The sequence below is a fragment of the Lampris incognitus genome, chromosome 10, assembly GCF_029633865.1.
Source record: "Lampris incognitus isolate fLamInc1 chromosome 10, fLamInc1.hap2, whole genome shotgun sequence".
Lineage (NCBI taxonomy): Eukaryota > Metazoa > Chordata > Actinopteri > Lampriformes > Lampridae > Lampris > Lampris incognitus.
Window position 1 is genome coordinate 50,266,547 of NC_079220.1, and position 20,806 is coordinate 50,287,352.

General features: G+C 47.8%; 1 protein-coding gene across 1 annotated transcript in view; it reads right to left on the reverse strand.

Annotated features, from left to right (window-relative positions):
• The window catches only part of cyth1a (cytohesin 1a), a 40,297-nt gene extending 19,787 nt beyond the window's left edge, over positions 1 to 20,510 (reverse strand). The window contains exons 1-2 of the mRNA XM_056288579.1: positions 20,227 to 20,510; positions 557 to 639 (exon numbers count right to left, since the gene is read on the reverse strand). Coding sequence (XP_056144554.1) covers positions 557 to 639; positions 20,227 to 20,254 — 111 coding nt within the window. The 5' untranslated portion in view covers positions 20,255 to 20,510. The remainder of the gene's footprint in view (positions 1 to 556; positions 640 to 20,226) is intronic.
• Positions 20,511 to 20,806: the final 296 nt, after the last annotated feature.

Consider the following 20,806-nt stretch of genomic DNA (forward strand, 5'->3'; position numbering starts at 1 on the left):
GGCTCTTTCCCCCTTTTTCTCCCCAATTGTACCCGGCCAGTTACTCAACTCTTCTGAGCTGTCCTGGTCGCTGCTCCACCCCCTCTGCCGAGCCGGGGAGGGCTGCGGACTACCACATGCCTCCTCCCATACACCAGCCACTTCTTTTCACCCGACAGTGAGGAGTTTCGCCAAGGGGGACATAGCGCGTGGGAGGATCACGCTACTCACCCCCCCAGTTCCCCCTCCCCCTTGAACAGGCGCCCCCGACGACCAGAGGAGGCGCTAGTGCAGTGACCAGGACACATGCTCACATCTGGCTTCCAACCTGCAGACACGGCCAATTGTGTCCGTAGGGATACCCAACCAAGCCGAGGGTAATACGGGGATTCGAACCGGCAATCCCCCATGTTGATAGGCAACAGAATAGACTGCTGCGCTACCCGGATGCCGGGGGGCATGGGTAACTTTTGGCTGGGGTGTTGGCCTGACTCTCTCTCTGACTCACTCACACACACACACACACACACACACACACACACACACACACACACGCACAAGCTAACACAACCCTTACCTGAATGTCCTCCAGCAGCTCTTGCTTGCGTCGGCGTATGTTCTCCAACTCCTGCTGCTCCTCTGGGGTGAGGTCGTCGGGCACTGGGGAGTGAGACGGAGATGGAAGGGTTAGGACAGGGGTGTATAATGCAGAGTTTCCGTTAGAAAATATGTGGTGCCGGTCCACGTGTCCTGGAAGATTTCAACAACCCGTACAAATGGGAGAAATCCCGGCCAAATATTATCTGAATTTACTGAGCTTGAAGACAACTGATAGGCAGGCTACATAAAGAATGTCATCAAGGCATGCAGGTTTGCAATATTTCTTATTGAAAAGTAGGCTACTTTATCCCAAGTAAAATAAGCCCTGTCAATAGACTCACGTGCATAACGGAGAGATGACCGGAGAGATTTAAATATGTCGGACTTCAACAGATTTTTCCGGTAAACACACGGCAATTACCAGGATAACGGAAACGGTGGTATATTGCACCTTTATCATTATTACTGCACGTCTTTCCCCCGGGGATATCCAATAGCACACGGAGAACATGATACTGTATTTTAATTTCCCATGGTACCAAGAGGTGACCGGATGCCCATGGCAAAGATGTGCAGCTACTGAGCTACACAGAGAGGAGAGGAGCAGCTAAGTATCCTGGGTTTGCAGACCTGACAGTAGGACAGGACAGAGGATACTGAGAAAACCCTGGAGTCGTACTAACATTGGTGGATTAGGCCGCCGGCCAGCAAGTCAGCCAACCAGCCAGCCAGCTTGTTGACAAACACACTCACCACAAGACGTCCATACCAGATCAACAGTCAGCCCACCAAACAAGCCACAGACAGATACTGTCAGCAAGCTTTTCACTCTAATCTGACGTGTGACCTGTGGGGCTGAATGAAACAGAGCCCGGGTCGGTCCAGCCGAGCCGCGTTACAGGAGCATGTAGGCACTAACTGACAGGTCTCCAAGTGTCGTCAGTCTCCCTGCTTCTCAAAGAATGGTGGGCCGTTATTATTAGCTGTGCCCATTACAAGCACTAGGAGGGGCTGGGAAGATGAGCTGGTGTGTGTGTGAGTGTCTAGCAGAAAGCCAGGAAGCTGGTACTGCACACACATATGATAATGTGACAACACTAATAGCAGGAGTCAGATCAAAAGGAGTGGTTAAAAAAGCAGGTGTGCTGCAGGAAACAGCTCTGTTTCACAAACAGAAGCTTTATAGTTTGCAAGTGTAGATTTGTGCGTCGTACTTACGGCAAATGATTGTAAAGCCTTCTGGGACTAAATAGTGTGTTAGAGCTATACAAATATAAAATTGGCTTGACTAGTTTAGTTTCAAATGCTAGTTTGCTCTCAAATTTGAGTCAAAACCCAAACCTCGACAGTAATCAAGGCTCATTAGCCCTAAAATTTTAAAAAAGCAATGTTTTTTTAGTTGCCCGCCCACCCCCACCAAATGGTGGGTATCCGATACTGAAAGCCTTTTCTTTTGATGTAGTTTTTCCAAACAAATGATAGTGCTGAGGCATCCGGGTAGCGTAGCGGTCTATTGCATTGCCTACAAACACAGGGATCGCCGGTTCAAAACCCCGTGTTACCTCCGGCTTGGTCGGGCATCTCTACAGACACAGTATGCCGTGTCTGCGGCTGGGAAGTCGGATGTGTGTATGCGTCCTGGTCGCTGCACTAGCGCCTCCTCTGGTCGCCCCCTGGTCGGGGGCGCCTGAGGAGGGGGAACTGGGGGGAATAGTGCTACGTATCCCTGGTGAAACTCCTCACTGTCAGGTGAAAAGAAGCGGCTGGCGACTCCACATGTATTGGAGGAAGCCATGTGGTAGTCTGCAGCCCTCCCCGGATCGGCAGAGGAGGTGGAGCAGTGACTGGGACGGCTCAGAGAATGGGGTGATCAGCCAGGTAAAATTGGGGAGAAAAGGGGGCGGGGGGGACAAATGACAGTGTTGAGTGAACACTGCTGACCTGTCGCTTGGTTGACGCTCTTAAGTGACATATTCAATGTCTCGCTCAAGGACAGTGCAACAGGACATAGTATGTCTATGTTTTGGAGGGGTTGAGGGGCAGATCCATTACTTTTTCGATTATGAGACACTCCATCTAAGCACGAGGCCAGTCAGCTGCACAGTAATAACCCACTACTTGATGCACCCTTGTCTCTGTAAGTGTCTTCTTGTACCATGAATATTAGCAGTGGCGTCACGATAGGGAAATAAACCCCATCCCTAGCAGTGTGGTGCTGACAGCAGGCTCAGCCAACTGACCTACAAAAGGCACTGCTGTGTTCAGAAACCAGGGTTAAAAGCTGACTCGACGGGCGCACTGACCAACTGCTCCACATACTCCTTGGTAGGCAAGTTTAGCGTTATGTGATGCTCTCCCGGTAGCCGTTTGGTGAGCGTCCCCAGTGAGCGCCCCCTCCCTATGACCCCAGCAGCAGGGTTTAAAAGGTCAGAGGTTCATGGCTAGCGCTGACTTGATGAAGCTCAGCGAAGGGTTAACAAGCCAATGGTTACAAAGCGAGTCTTGAGGGCAGAGGAGGCTCGACCCACATTAACACAGGGGCTCATATTACCTCATTCCACCACCCTATTCTGAGATGCCACTGCAAGCATAGAGAAAACACAAGGACACTAACATCCACCCAACCATCCATCCATCCAAACCCCTCCCGCTTCTACAGAGCTAAATGAGTAAAGCTAAACTCTGATTGGACAGAGGGTCCCTGCAGTATAGGGTCAATGGAAGGAAGGTTACAAATATCAAGCACAGCAATCAATACAGCAAAGTTGTGGTCAGTCATCCAAAAACCATGAGCATTACAGTTGTTTTGTGATGCACATCAGCATGCACAAACACATTCATGAATACTTGCATGTAGACACATGCTCAGAGACACATAAACGCACAAAGCTCAGTAATTAGTGAGATCCTAATATGCATGCAGCATGGTGGCCCACTGGTTAGCGTTGTCGCCTCACAGCAAGAAGGTCCTGGGTTCGATCCCCAGGTTTGTTCAACCTTGGGGGTCATCCCAGGTCATCCTCTGTATGGAGAGTTTCCATGTTCTCCTCGTATCTGCGGTGGGTTTTCTCCGGGGTGTTCCGGTTTCCCCCACCATCAAAAAGAGATGCATGTTTAGGTTAATACTCCTGTCTGTGCCCCTGACCGAGGCATGGCAAGACGAACCGGAGTTGGTCCCCGGGTGCTGCACGGCGGCTGCCCACTGCTCCTAGCTACACAGCTAGGATGGGTTAAGTGCAGAGGAAGAATTGCCTCACGGGGAATAATATATATATTCTCCAGACAAGATTGAGATGGTTTGGACGTGTGTGGAGGAGAGATGCTGGGTGCACTGGGAGAAGGATGCTGAATATGGAGCTGCCAGGGAAAAGGAAAAGGGGAAGGCTAAAGAGGACGTTTATGGATGTGGTGAGGGAGGACATGCAGGTGGCTGGTGTGACAGAGGAAGATGCAGAGGACAGGAAGAGATGGAAACGGATGATCCACTGGGTGACCCCTAACGGGAACAGCCGAAAGCAGCAGTAGTAGTAGATTCTCCAGAGAGCAAGTAAACCAAGCAGTCATTCACATTATTCATTTAGATAACAAGAGTGCATGCCAAACTAATATTTTCAAGCATTACTCAAAACGTTACTTTGAATGTGCATCAACAGGCTATTTAGCATTGGGATAAGGATGAAGCTCTGAAACAAAGGCCTCGTCGTACTGAGCTTTAAAGGTGTCTGTGGAAGACATCGAAACAAACGGGTTTTCAGTTTCAGCCGAAAAGAAAGAACACGACAGTCCGTTGATGGTTGTTCTTTCAAACATGGGGCCTCCAATGGTTGTATTCTGTTCTACAGCGGCGGCACGGTGGCCCAGTGGTTAGCACTGTTGCCTCACAGCAAGAAGGTCATGCGTTCGAACCCCAGGCCGTCCCAGGTCCTTTCTGTGTGGAGTTTGCATGTTCTCCCCATGTCTGCATGGGTTTCCTCCAGGTGCTCTGGTTTCCTCACACCATCAACAAGACATACTCCTGCCTGTGCCCCTGAGCAAGGCAACAGAAAGAAGAACTGGAGCTGGTCCCAGGGCACTGCAGCTGCCCACTGCTGCTACACAATAGGATGGGTTAAATGCAGAGAACACGTTTCATTGTAACCTGTACAATGATGAAATAAAGTGGTGTTCTTCTTTTCTTCTTCTACAGCATCACAAGCAAACCAGAGGCACCAATCTCAACTGTGAAACCACGGATACGACACACCCACCCTCACCTACCAGACGAAGCCAACAGGAAGAGACACAACGAGCTCAAACTCAGCAAAAAAACAAAAACACAGTAGCCCAAAACACAGTATCCTGCTGATCTTTTTATTTAGCCACACAGTTCCCTCGAAAGTGTCTCCATGTTGAAGACAAAATGAGGACTGAGATACACACTCGGGTGCACAAGAGCACGGCTGCAGAGGCACTCACACAGGCGAGTGCGCATAGTGCTGAAAGGCCAGAAAAAGTCCACACAGCTCCTCGTATTGAATGGCAAGTTAAAGTCGCGTTGAGTAAACCCAGACCGGAGCCGTGTGTTTCACTAGCACCGACAGGGGCAACGGGGACAACGAGCTTACAGAGGGAAGCCCATTTCTCACTGCGTAGATGCGAAGTCACACTGCATGGCTGGCAGGCGTCGAGGGAAGCTGCGCCATCGCACGGCATCCCTGACTGGACAGAGGGCATGCCTCGTTCGCCGGAGGTTTTAAAACGCAGGTCCTCCGGTGGAGTCGCCTTTGTCAGAACAGCCAGGCAACTCACTCTCCTCCACATCCCTTCATCCCAGAACACCCCGTTCTGACTTTCGGGGTAACAAAAATAAACAATAGGGACAAACAAGAGTATTACCATATACCGAGTGAGGGAGGAGAGAGATTTAGACCTGGGCAGTGCCAGGGGTGAGTGGCAGCAATGGGCCCCAAGACAGTGGGGGGGAGGGCTCTTTCGGTGGTGGTGGGGAATCACCATCCATTTAACTAATTGCTGAGATAAGCTTGTTTCCTTTCTGCCAGGAAGTGCAGCTTGGCCGTCATTCAGCAAGCTTCTGCATGGCCAGGGCTAAAATATATATACAAAAAACTGTCGCGAGAGAGAAAGAGAGAGAGAGGAGGTTAAACACACAGCGAAAAAGAGCGAGACAAACAGTGTGAGATCCGAGATGGATTTACAGATTAGCCCTCTGAGAACCAACGTCTCCTAATGCAGTGGTAAGAGCAAGAGAGAGCATAGAGACAGATATGGGCACAAAATGCCAATTTCCTCCACACTCAAGAGGTTGTTACTCCTTAGTTGGCTTGTCTCTAGTCGGGCTTCAGCAGGAGCCCATCAAGGAGCGAGGGCTCCTTCAGCAACATGACTGGGGTGAGCCGGCATGAAGTGTTTTCTGTGGGCTGAGAGAGAAATAGAGACCGCCCACATTCTCACCCCTCTGGGCCTCGCATTGCCTGGAAAACAGGTCATTTCAGGGGGATCTCACATACACACACACACACACACACACACACACACAGACATGCAAACAACTCAATACTTACTTGCCCGAAGGCACGTGGGCAGAGAGGCTTGCATACAATTGCACTCACTTGCATATAAACGGGGAAAAAAAAAAAATCACACATACGGGAAATCATGCACACACAACACACACACAAGCCTGAGGATGACACAGAGCGTCTCCTGCTGTGCTTCGCACTGTCAGTGTGCACAACAACTCGCTTTTGGTTTCCTCTGAACTTATTAGAGGTGTAAAAACCCGGTCCAGAAAGTAAAAACCCTAACCGTGTCTTTACTCCACCCATGTACTAAACCATCAGATTACACTGACTAGTTCCCCAAATCAGCTGGTTTAATACATGGGTGGAGTAAAGACAAGGTTAGGGTTTTTACTTTCTGGACCGGATTTTTTTACACCTCTGGAACTTAAAGCATTGAAACAGCAACATAATCAACACGTGATGACTGGGGACCGGTTGAGTGCCTCGCCTTCAGGTGAGGAAAAAGGTCCCAAGTTATCAACGGTCTACGAAGATGGGGAAACCTGGCCGAGCAACGCGTTTGGAACGCACACAGGTGAAAAGAAGCCAAGTGAGAAAAAAATTCTCTTTTATCCGGGCCGGTATAATCTGGGCTTTGTCCTGCCGCTGCTGAGCCTTAATTTCTACTGAGCGCCGTTTAACCCAAATTTGACTCGATACGCTCAATATCGTGATGTTTTGTACCCGTGCGTTACAACCACGGCGCTACACACTCGAGCCCAAACACCACTCAACCGCGGACCGTAGACCCAGACACCGTGTCTGCGTGCAGCTGGAAGATTAGTCTGCTGTAAATTACTCTCTGTGCTTGGGAGAGGGGATGTTTGTCTACAGCGTCTGGAGGCAGCGTAGGGGATTTTGTCCCCGCTTCTCGTGAATCGTCGACACATTAACGCACGTATATGTAAATCAAGCTCGATTTGCTTTACAGTAACACGCAGCCTCGACAAGCACGGGCCCCCCCCACGCTTTGCCTCGGTCTGTGCCACGCAGCCCAAAATCACACAAGCATGCGCAGAGTTTCCAGTGTCATTTTTAGCAAAGGGTGGGTTAGCGGAGCGGCCTGGGAGTAGGCATTAAGAGAGATGCCAATTATACCTCCTCCGTCTCCCAAGACAACAGGGGGCCACTTTATACGTAAGCCTGATAGCGGTCCTGGCAGAAACGGCAGACATCTCATTTCCACACAGATCACTTGAGAGCGCTCTCTGGGGGAAATCAGGAAATTAGAATGTCGAGAGCCCGGAGGACCCCCCCAACCCTTCAGATATGACCCAATTCAGGGGTATCCTCTCAACAGGTACCGTAGAGAGAGAGAGAGAGAGAGAGAGAGAGAGAGAGAGAGAGAGAGAGAGAGAGAGAGAGAGAGAGAGAAAAAGTGATGGACAAAAATAAGCCTCTCTGCTCCTCCTACTCACCACCAGGGGTGTGTCAGGGGTCAAGGATCACACGTATGAAAAGTCTACAAAAGCATGCACACCCCAACGATAAGTACTAGGTGCTGGACAGAAGAACATACAGAAAAAAAGGAAAAACAGAGTTGGTGGTATACCATTAAATGTTCATCGGAGCATCAGCTAGTGTGCGGACTCTATTTTTCTGTTCACCACACACACACACAGAGGGATGTGATCCGAGACAGGTGTGCTGCACCCTATTCAAACTGAGGCCTACACCAAAACACCAACATGCAAAAAGTAGCATGGTCGCATGCGACACACCCGCACGCGCAAGCAATCAAACATGCACTTAGGCATGTACACACTGATCCAGACTACGGTTTTCAACCGCGTATATCCTGAGCTGCACTGTGTGGGGATTTCTGTTGTGCATATGTCAGCGTGTCAGTGTGTTACAGTTGCCACAGCTTGATACCTCAGTGATCTTCTTTTTTTTTTGTTGCACTGATCAAAGCGGCAGATGGAAACGTCAATGAGCGTGTTTACTCTGCAAGAAGGGCTATGACCTGCTGACAGAGGGAATATGCAAATTGACGCATGAATATTCCTCCGTCCCTGTGGGTATGTATGTGATAACATTTTAATGAAGACCACCGGGTATCGAGAGGGGGGTGGGGTGGGGGGATGAGCAACACGGGCGGCGGACCTCCGTGTTTGTGTCAACAGAACAGTGGCTTCATCCTTTTCTTTGTTATGGAGCCGGCACCTGTCCTGCCTTCATGTACCGCTCTCCATTAGGCCCGATTACACTCCTCCCCCTGGCTCCTCAATCACGTCTCCCATCATCCAATGCCATCGTTTCCTTTCTCCCCCTTTCTCCTCTGCGCCGATCTTATAGTCTGAAAGCAACACGAGTTCTTTGTCTTCTCTCTCTCTCTCTCTCTTCCGCCCCTCCACTTTTGACCACCGACCACACCCGCAACCCCCAACAGCTCAAACCGCAGTCGGTGAGTGGCCTTCACGCTTATGGCTACATTGAAAGCTAACTTCAACCCAGCTAAAAAACACCGTCACTATAACCACCCCCCCCCCACCCGGAGCACTCAGCCAGAGTCTCTGTGAGCTCCAACCGATCGACCCCTTGTCTAAGCCAATGACAGTGTCCTCTGTACCCAGGACCAGCGCACTCAATAATGAGGTCTAATGCAGTGCATCACACATACAGTACACACAAACAGGGATGTAAAAATCGATGAAGCGAGCTTAGGCACACGAAACACACCCATCAGGTAAACACACCAAAGTCCACCGAAAACCTCCCAAATCCGCTGATCTTCTCCGCTCTAGTCTTGTTCTAACAAGGGGTCATTTAAAGAGCTGGTCTAAGACAGAATCTCATTACTACAGCAAATCCCATGAGCCCATCTTACCTTATGTATATTTGAAGAGCAGCCCCCCCCCAACACACACACAAGCAAGCAAGCACACAGGCCCTTCAGCCTGTAGACTAGACAGACTGGAACAAAGTAAAGCCAGGGTTGTGAAGGAATGCCAGTTAGGAATGTGGGCACTGGCCCAGGAGTACTATTCACCTCTGACCTACAGATTTGTACTGTCACAGGGTCTCCCAGCGCTGCCCTACACACACACACACACACACACACACACACACACACACACACAACCTGACTGGACCACCAGTTATGGATCAGAGAGCTACAATGTGTCCAACCTGACCTGGTCTGGTCCGGTCCGGTCTGTGGGTGGGAGGGAAAGTAGATCGGCGATGGCGAGAAAGAGAAGGGGGTTCAAAGGAGGAGAAGAGGCTCTTGTGTTTGGCTGGGGAGGTGTGGGACGGAGCAATGGCAGGGAACACAGCGATAGTGGGAAGAGCAGTGGGACGATCACAGCTCTCCCTTTGTGTCTAGGAACGGCAGTTCAGGACATTCCTCGGAAAGGCCCGGGAACGGGGACGGCCAGCTTCAGCAAACGGACTTTGCACTTTACAATTAACGACTCGCATATTCACCCATGAACACTCATACACCGATGGTGGTGTCAACCATGCAAGGTTGCAAGGCAACAGCCAGCTCATCAGGAGCAGTTAGAGGTTAGGTGTCTTGCTCGGGGACACCGGCATCTTTGCAAGGAGGAGCCGAGTATCGAACCGGCAAACCCTCCAGTTACCGGACGGCCTGCTTCATCCGGAGCCACTGCTGCCTCTGAGCATCCTTGGTTTTGCTGCTCTGTCCTTATGGCGCCGTTTCTTTGTTTTAAATTCATTGGTACCAGAAACTACCCCCCCCCCACCCACCCACACACACTCTTTGGGTCACTGTTTAAAACTGTGCTAAAACCAAGACTGTGTTCTATGACCAGGGTGTAAACGCTACACAACCTCATGATACATATGATCCCAGTGAAATAAATAAAACCCCTTCTACCATCCCCCAACACACAAACACACACGCGCACACACACACGCACACACACGCACGCACGCACACACTCGCACACAGCCATTGACCTGCTGCACTGGTACTTAATCATCTATATGTGCAAGTCAATGGAAACGCACTTCCTGGCCTTTAACCAGATCACAGCAAGGCTCAGTCCACATCGAGCAGGTAACTATGACTTAACGGTTTAGCACATACAGCCCAACGGTGAGACGGGAATGCCGGTAAAATGTGAAAATCCATCAAATCATATATGATCCTTGTCATAGCAGATATCGACCTGGCCAAGATACATTATACTCAGCTTGGCTGTTGTTATTCTTGCTACTCATGGTAAAGATACACACACATACACACACACACACACACACACACACACACACACACACACACACACACACACACACATTATCTAGGACAAACTGAGCAAAGTGAAATAAGACATGTCCATAGAATACATGACACGTGATGAACACGAACAGCTACATAAAGAGGTTTGGATAAAATGGAGAGGAAAAAAAACAACATCGCAGAACCTATTGAATAACAATAATAGGCACATATCAACCACTAGCAACTTAACAAAATGGTTGCACACTGACCTGAGGGAGAAGTCGTGGAAAAGTGTTTGAGCTTGGTTTGTTTGGAGAAAACACCTCTCCTTTCAATCTCTGCTCCACCTCTCTCCAACTCCTATGGTCATACGCGCATAATAAGAAGGCACATTTCGCCCCTGTTCCGGGAAGCTACTTAAGACCGGAGAGCTGATGTCCACATGGTGGGAAGTGAGGGAGAGAGTCAGCTCCTCCGGCGAGAGAGACAGGCAGACAGAGAGAGACAGAGATAGAGAAAGAGAGAGAGTCTGCCTACTTCCCTACTGTACAGCTATCACCTCGCAGGCTGCTCATGGCACACTACCACGGTCCATCTGGAAACAACCCCTCAGCCACTACATCACGCTCTCTCTCTCTCTCTCTCTCTCTCTCTCTCTCTCTCTCTCTCTCTCTCTCTTCCTATCATTAACATGGAGGCTCCACCCAGTGGCCATTGGGTATTCTGCCTCTTCCTTCTGCACATGCACACACACACACATGCAAAATGCTACTATACCAAAAAAAACCCACCACATTCTTCCCCATAAAAACTAGGCTCTGTCAAAAAAAATCGGTCGAATTAAAGCAATAATAAATTCAACGATGTGGACCAACACAACTTGTAGACTTACACGAGCGTACAAATTCTCCAGTGTGACTGAAGCGGTAACCTACTTCACGATACTTGCAGCTACCGGAGGTGAACACATATGGGAACTCATCTCACAGGGGACGACGGTCTGCTCGCATCAGGCTCTTGACTTATTGTTGTGAGTCAGCCCCGTGAGCCAGATCCTCCCTCTCCTCGCCGGTCATCCAACCAGTCATATCGTCATTAAAACCTCGAAAGCCCGGCGTAACTGAGGAGACTGACCTTCAAGGTCACAAACGAGGGGATTTTAAATGAAAAGCGATGCCCTTTGGTTACCTTCTATCACTTGCACACAGCTAATCCACAAAGGTTCAGATCCTGAGCGCTTTTGTAGTTGCTCATTTTAATGGTTATTGTCAGGCAAGATTCAAGCAGGTCAAGCTTGTAAAAGACCTTTATCAACATATACAGCATCATGTATAGTTTAAAACCCATGTTCAGGTGAGTTTTGTTTTTGTTTTTTCGGCAGTGGTGAAGCAGGTGACACCACCAACAGACTCCCGTTTCATTCTGAACTGGTCCTCAGGATCTGCAGTGCATAGGTGTCACTACAGCTGAAATCCTTGATTTTTCTCTATTTAATAGTTATTTTATCCATCTGGACAGTGGAGTCTGGTTACACAATACTCACTGGCGTGTTTACCGCAGTTGGAGACATTCTCCACATACCGCTGCCAAAGTTTCTGACCAAGCAGGACGAACACTGGTGCAGCAGCAAATGCGTTCCTTCTCAATCAAGAAACAGGATTGAAACATGATGACGGTGTGGCGATGCTTCATCTAGGACATATAATCTAGCAATTCTACAATCAATATTATAGTAAAACAGTGTTCCCATATAAACTTAGCACAAAAAGTAAGGAAATTTGTGTTTGGTAGATTATTTCTTTGTTGTAACTATGCTTCTTGGCAATAAATCTTCTATCAGGCACCTGATTGTCGGCACCAGAGGCTCCAAACAAGAGTCAATAGCAACAGCAAAATAAGCTGTTTGGCTTTGATAGAGAAGATTTGGCAAATTTTTCATGGGCGCAACCCACATACTCAGCTCTGCTGCTCATCCCACAAATGCATGTTCCTTACAAATGTGGCCCCATTTAAAAGGGAAACAAACAGGCTTTGGAGCGGTATAAAATTTATTGCCAAGAAGCCTTGTTACAACAAAGAAATAATCTACCAAACACAAATTTCCTTACTTTTTGTGCCAAGTATAGTTTGACATAGATTGTGGTCCATCATATTGCCTGTGTTAGCTTTGGTATCCGGATGCCATTTTTATCAGGGCGGGAACTGTTTACCACTGAGCTGACGGCACACAAGCGACAATCACTGTTACACTCCGTTTGTAGTTCTCTCCGCTAGAGGGTGGGACAGATCGGGGGGGGAGGGGGGGGAGTCACAGATTTCAGCTTTAAGCCGTACGTGCACGACATTCTTTGCGGCTGTAAGTGTTAAAACGGCATCGTCTTAGCATAGCATTTAACTGTGTGCTTGTTCTAGGGGACCCAAAACACCCCTGCTGGTTGCGTAAGATCCCCAGCGCGCTTCCTCATTGAGTCTTCCTTTTCCCAAAAGGTATGTTTAGATGGTATGAGTCTACGCTTGCCCCCTTGGATTCCACTGCGGCAGATGGTAGACATGAGCACCCACCCTCCTCACGTCTGTATGGAGATAGATGAGTCAGCCCGTCGCCCTCTGCTGTGCTGGCCGTATGCTGCACCCCCACCCGCCAAATATACAGCTTCTTCTGACTCTACTGTTGATATGGGACCTGTGAGTCAGCTGGTAACTCAGTGGGGTTAGACATAGCGTATGAGGTGGCTGGTCTGACGTGGAGTGAACTCATCATCATCATCATCATCATCATCGTCATCAAGACTCTCGCTCCCAACAAGGCTTCCTTCACCTCGTTTTAAAGAAGGTAAAACAGGTCAGCCTTAGCATTTTAGATATTTACACAGTTGTTGTGCTCACATGGAGCAAACGTTTTTGGCCAAAAGATGTAGTCTCGACTTTTCGTTATTTCAAAAGGTGACTGATCTTAATTTCTGGGGAACAACTTTATTGAGGGGCGGCATGGTGGTGCAGTGGTTAGCATGGGACCTCGCCTCACAGCAGGAAGGTCCTGGGTTCGAACCCCGGGGTAGTCCAACCTTGGGGGTGATCCCGGGTCGTCCTCTGTGTGGAGTTTGCATGTTTTCCACATGTCTGCGTGCGTTTCCTCCGGGTGCTCCGGTTTCTTCCCACAGTCCAAAGACATGTAGGTCAGGTGAATCGGCTGTACTAAAATGTCCCTAGGTGTGAATATGTGGGTGTGTGTGTGTGAGTGTGTGTGGGGCCTGTGATGGTCTGGTGGCCTGTCCAGGGTGTCTCCCTGCCTGCCGCCCAATGACTGCTAGGATGCGCTCCAGCATCCCCGGGACCCTGACAGCAGGATAAGTGGTTTGGATAATGGATGGATGGATGGAGGTTTATTGAGTCTATGAGATTTTTTTAGCCGACAGTGGTAAAATCTCAGCACACACACACACACACACACACACACACACACACACACACACACACACATAAATGTTATCAATGGCAGTGTGACCCCTGACACTGTCACAGGGTTTAAACAGCACAATTTCTCAAACAGAAATTACCCTGCCACCCTGCTCAGGATAAACAGGATTCCCCCAACAGAGTACACAGTCAGTCTGGTGGCTTTGGTACGACTGCTGTCCAGGAATGTATAGATAAGGGGATGTCAGTTGATGGGAAACACTGCAGTCAACGTTTGGGGCGGGGGGGGGGGGCAGACACAGCCATTAAGCAAACATACACACGGATCTGCGGCTTAAACATCCTGACATCCTGCTGCATGAGGAGCGTGCACACCACATGCACCAACTCACACGACTTACTTCGACTTCTTTTACTCGTCTATACTCTGATTTGCATGCTCATTTGATTCTATTAATCATTTTTTAAGGCCAACGAGGTGGCCTGTTTCAAACGCATTAAGTACACATGTGCTGTGCTGTTTCCACAATGCATGCCTTTGTCCTGCGAACCCTCTGACCCCGATGCTTATCAAGGCTGTGCTACTATCAACATCCTCTCAGACAACTAAAATACACACAGACACACATATACTGAGAGAAATCACATGATGGAGCAGTGACAATGTGAAAATGCCCCCCCCCCCCAACACAATGGTGCAACCAGACAGGAATTGGTCTCACTGCTCAAACAGTTCTAACCAACTTCTCACTTTCCCTCTTTCTCCCCCTTCCACTATTGTCCTCCATTTCTCTTTTGCTTTGTCTCTTTCTCAACATAATGTAGCGGTAGAAAACATGTAGGTACAGAAACCTCTAACCCGCGGTCAGGCTGCGGAGAATGTCACTTCCTGGCACGCAGAGCTTTTAGGCTTCCTGTTTATGAGCTTTTCTTACAGCATGTGGGAGGAGTATAAGCCAGTGCTATCCCCACCCTTCCTATGGGAAAGGCACGAATAAAGCAAGTGCACCCACGCCACCCCCTCTTTCCTCCTTCACAAGAACAATCCTCTGGCCCGGTCACCAAAAGACACAGGACGATGCATTTCGCATTTCGACAACACAAATTTGGCAGGCAACAAAGGGTCCGGGAATGCACAGTGCCTGGGCTGATCCCACATACACAGCCCACAAGCAGTAGCTGGACGGTACAGCTGAGCATGCAGGGGTGAACAGTTTACCTCTTTGACAACGTTTCTATGGTAGCGGCTCTTTTGTCATCGTCCCTTTCATTCTCTCCAGACTGAAAAGACAACCGTGCAAGCACACAAGGGCTTGCACATGCACGCAAACAAACACACACCAACTTATTATCGGCCATCACTACAAAAGCCAAAAACAAATCAGACAGCAAATCTAAACTAAACATCAACTCATCAAATGATGCAAAAATAAGATGTCGTAGTTGATTCTTACTTACACTCACAACTCATTGTCCTACAGTCTGGGCAAATTATATGCAAATGGTGTTCTGCAAAATATGCAGGCAAGCGTAACTGCACCCAAAAACTGTGACGGCGCTTCATACTGTTGGCACAACATCATGATTTTTGAGATGCATTTCCTGCGGAGGACCAGCAGGCACCATTTTGAAATTTCAGGCCCAATCAGCACAACTGATCTGTGTTTGTGCTGCAATATGAAGAAAATTACTCCGGGCGTGTCTCTACCTGCTGCAGACAAGACAATCACTCACAGATCAGTGCTGCAAAAGGAGCGAGATAAAATTAGATCCAAGTGGAGGACAATACAACAAAAAAAAGGATGGTAACAATGGAAGTGAAGGATTTCAGGGGCTTGCATTGTTAGGGTTGCCAGTCTACTGAGCCTGACATTTCTCTAAATACCCATTTAAACACTCTACGCAAGGACAGTTTTGAATTTGTCCTGTTGTGGTCTCAAAATCCTTCGCAACAGGCTCAATGTGGGGTATATTCTTCCAGTTAGAGAGAAGGGCCATAGGTACGTGTTATTGACAGAGCACAGACTGACGGAAAATCCCTTTCACACTCTCATCTACCTTCTCATCCACCCGATGTTAGCGATGTAACCCTGGGACAAAGATAATAACGCCACACATAATACTATACAGTTTTTGCAACAAACAAAGCTGTGACGAGGCTTGGCTTGACGGGGGCATGAGAATTAGCTAACGATACCACAAATTAGCTGTTAATACCAGTTGCACAATTTTTTGCATAACCTCAAACATTTGCTTGGTAAAGGGATAATCTTGATGATTTGATGAGAATTTTAAATCAATCTTAAACCATCTAATAAAATCATATCATTCAACACAGCCAACACCAAATGATTACCAATATGTCAGTATTTAAGTGAGGATATATCTATTGTATTACAGTCCTTGTAGAAACTGCAGTGGCAATATATGATTTTCTATGATCAATTGTGCAGCTGTAAAACAGTCTAAAAAGTGCCCTAAATCAAGCCAGAAATTTGTTCAGCTGTGGAGGATGGTGTATAATATTGAAGCTGAGTTAAACATAGAACTTGACAGCCAAACAAGATTATACTCTACTGTAAACACACATTAGACCGATTGCATTACACTAGTAACTCCCCTGCATATTGACTCACAGTGGAGAGAAGGGATGAAACTAATGTACAGAAATGGGCAAAATATGATTATGGAAAGGGGGACCCTGATTATCAAGCCGCCAGGGCATTAGTGCCAGGCAGGGCCCATTGTTATAAAGGGCCCATTACATCCCTCAGGTCTGCTCATTAGAGACCCATTAGTGATAACTACTCTATTTTTCGAAAACCACCCGCTTCTAAGTGGCAGAGACAAATGGACTTCAAGAGCATCGCCCGTTCCTTCTTTCCTCAATTCAGAATCAGAATCAGAATACTTTCATCCCCCAGGGGAAATTGGGTAATCCAGTAAAAACTAGAGGACTGCACTCAGTAGAGTGCAGATCCCTGCCAGGACTATCTCCCCTTCTCTGGTGCTTGGATTTAGGCGAAAAACCAGCTGAGGAGTTGGCACTCAATTGCGGTATAAAACAGGGTTTTCAAAGGTTTTGAATCACCACAACCCCGAGAGATCCTTGATCATACAGTAATAACTGTGCACAAAACTTATTAGGCTGACAGGCCCAGTAGTATGCAAGATTAGCAGCGGACAGATACATGCACACACGGACAGAAAACCCAGTGTTTTTCCTGCCATTATAACACTACTGTGCAGCGCCCAAGTCGACTGAACCGGAAATATGAGGCGGGGGGGGGGGGGAGTTGTTAATATGCAGCGCTTAAGCTAAAAAAAAAAAATCGGGCTATACAAATAAGATTGACTTGACCTAATAAAAACATTTTGCCTGTCAGTCTGTGGATGTGCAGCCTCCTAGGCAGACCCTCGCACGAATGCGACCAAGTCTAATATGAATTTGCACTTTCAAAAACGAAAAGGTTTGCTATACAACCATTTTGGTCTAACTCTAACCCAGTCTTTATTTTCATAATATAATAAAGCTGGGTAAACAATTTACCCTCGCACATGCGCTAATCACATCTATGATTGACTCTGATCGGGCAGTGACACGAATATGCAACACTTCCTGTTTTGACTGCAACCCAGAGGAAGTTGTTCCTTTATAACTCGTAATTTTTTGGCTTATCAAAAAATTTTCAATAACTTTTGATCACGTCGCTGCTCGATCTGAGTCAGCCGTAAATGTGAGTCACACAGCGTCAAATGCCAAATGTGTTACTATACAGGAATTTAACATGGTGTCGCAGTGCAGGAAAATTACAGAATAGTTCAAGTTATTTATTCGTCATATGCACAATTACAATAAAGCAGTAGTTGGCAATGATGTTATTTCTCTGGCTCTCTTCAACAATGCTCATGCCGGAAAAAAGTAAAAAGAGTCATGCAAAGTAAAAAAGAGAATCTAAGGCATAAACACACACACACACACACACACACACACACACATTTGTGAGCACTTTTATCAACAACACCACTGAGGGTTTCCAGAAAAAAAACACAATATATATATGTAAGAAAATGTAAGGTCAAATGTAATGAAGTGATGGACTGTACATCAGTGGTAGACCACTGAAGGACTGTATCTGACCATAGAAAATGTCGACTCGGCAGCTTAAGCTTTGGCTGCACAGTTTATTGTTTTAAAACCGCTGTCTAGCTTTATTTCACAAAGCGATTCAAACCATAAATGGCCTTGATTCTGCAGTATTTGCATTTGGACAACCCGTTCATAAAACCAAGCGACCCTTAATTGCTGTGACCAATGCATTTGGTCGCAAGCATGCAACATGTACATGTAGATGCAATACGCAGGCCGGACGTCAACAGTCTCCATAAACATTCTATCGGGAAATCACGACTAGCGAGGACTGACGATCCACATCCTCAGCAAGCGGCCTATATATAGCACGACTTGGAAGTGTTACACGATGCAAACGCAAATTTGATTTTTGTGTGCAGCTGATCCACGTTGATTCAATTTCCCAACTTACTTAAGCTAAATATCTTGGAAATTGTTTATTGGTTGCAATTACTCGACTAATGCCAAATTTAGCAAAAACAGAAAGATCAGTTCACTGAAAGAAAAAAAAAACTGCAGTTCGGACAAACCAGCTAGCTAGGTGTCAGAATACAAAATGGTTGGGCGACGCTTACCTCCATCACTGCCATCATTTCAGTTTCAGTTAAAAAAAAAGGGAAAAAAAGAGCCACACACTCATGGCACCCACATAAGCTTAGGTACTTATTTACTCATCCATTTCTGTAATAATTACACTTTAAAATCATCTGAACTAATATTATGCACACATTGCAATTCGTGCAAAAGAATGTATATATGTAATTACAATATTTCTTCCACAAAGTCGGTGTGTCTAGTAATTACGAGTGAGAATCGTGATCTCAATTCTAAACCGAAAGTCTCGAGTCCCATTTAATCCGTAACAGTGCAACCCCTGGCTCTCTAACTGGCTCGGGAGAACAAAGGCGGCAGCACATAACCAGATCAATCAGTCCGAGGTGCACTGTTCCACTAACGCGATTAATAGTGATGCAACTCAAATTCTGTTAGTTAATGCTGACTAGCTAGCCAGGCTCAGGAGACGAAAAGGACTCCCGGAACAAACACATTGCTTCCCATTAAATCTCTAGTTCCCCAACTACTGTCCTCAGGACCCTGGGACACAGCAGGTTTTCTGTTCTTGTAGGTAGCTGGACGTTCACCTGTTGTGCCAAATCTAAAATCTCGCAGAATAGAAGACCAGCAGCACCGGGGTCCTGAGGGCCAGAGCTGGGAACCGTTGCAATGAAGACAACACAGGTATATACCCGAGAAAGAACAACCAGTGTATGCAGACATTTTATTCCAACCCCAACACAATGCCGTGACAAGCTCCCTTTGTCATTTGCAGCCATGTGTAGGACCGTTCACACACCTGTTGCTGAGACATGGCTCTCTATTCACGGTGCTTCAAGTCGTCACTGGAAAATGGCCCTGTACGGTCTTTAGACTAAAACATTACTGGCACACACAAAAAAACAAAAATGTCCAGCCACAGCATTTAGATTACGATGTCTGCTATTATTATCACTATTGTTGTTAGAAGTGATCAACCTGTGAAGAATGTAAATATGGTGGGAAGAAAGTCTAGTTTTGCATACATTGAACAGGGCTTTGGCAATGTTGTTTAGCAGACAATCTAACAGATGAAATACACTAATATAGAATATGCCACGAGCAAACTAATCTAATACCTAGAGCCTACATCATGACATGTTATATAAACCCTGAGGACCAAAAAAAAATGGGCACACTTTGAAGCATATTTTCAAAAGTACACCAGCTTTGGAGAACTACTTATAAAGTAGCATAATGAAAAAAAAAGTGTCACTTAAAGTACAAGTACCAGCCTACATAGCACTTGTTAATACCTCTAACAAAAGCATGGAGTACTCAGCAAGTCTAAAATAGCCTACAAGTAATACGCATGTACAGCCTGGGCCGCTGCTCTCCAGTGTACTTGCGGAAAGGACAATACTGCTTGTTTTCACAGCTTTATAAGCGTCGAGTTGTACAAGTACACGCAAGTACACGCAGGTACACGCCCCCCCCCCCTGAGGTGAGGGAAGAGCGAGTGGCTGTAACGGCTCTGGCGGACTATTAGGTTGGATAAGGTGGGACTGAAACGACCAGTACAAACCCAGCACTGGGCAGTCCCGGCGCGGTCGGGAGCCCACGGCGGACCAGGCCGCCGTGGGCTCCCGACCGCGCCGGGACTGCCGCCTACCAACCCAAAAAGTACCGGTCTCGCGGATTTCGAGTTTGCGTGGGCGAACGTCCTCGACGTCCCCGCCCGCTCGAACTGGGAAGTCCCGCACCCGGCGTTCACGCCGAACGGCTTTAACGGAAAAGGGATCTCGACTCACCGACTCCGTCTTCCGACTTCAGCACCATCTTGGTCTCCGTCGGAGCTCCGAGTCGAGGGAGTTCTGCTTGTCTCGCGCGCGTCGGAAAAACCTTCCGATTCCGACGCAAAATAACGATGTGGAGGAGGGAGGAGGAGGAGTAGGGGGGAGCACGTCGGTGACTTTAAAAACCTCGTTGAACGCCGCGCTTCCGGACGGAACCAGGCACCGACTGAAGTTCTGGCTGCGAAGAAGAAGAAAAGAGTTTGTCTCGAGCGCTCAAAGGGCGTGGCTTCCACGCGGAGGACTTCGGACCCAGCCAATGTTTTGCCCCGCTGCGAACCTGTCGGTGTGGCGCAAACGTGCCTTGGCAGATGACGCCTCTCCCTCTCCCTCTCTCTCTCTCTCTCTCTCTCTCTCTCTCTCTCGCTCTCTCTCTCTCCCCCTCTCTCTCTCTCTCCCCCCTCTCTCTCTCACGCGCACACACAGTCTCGTTCCCTCACACACACTCTCCCTCTCTCAATTTTCAATTCTCTCTCTCTCTCTCTGTCTCTCTCTCTCTTCCTCCCCCCTCTCTCACGCACACACACTGTCTCGTTCT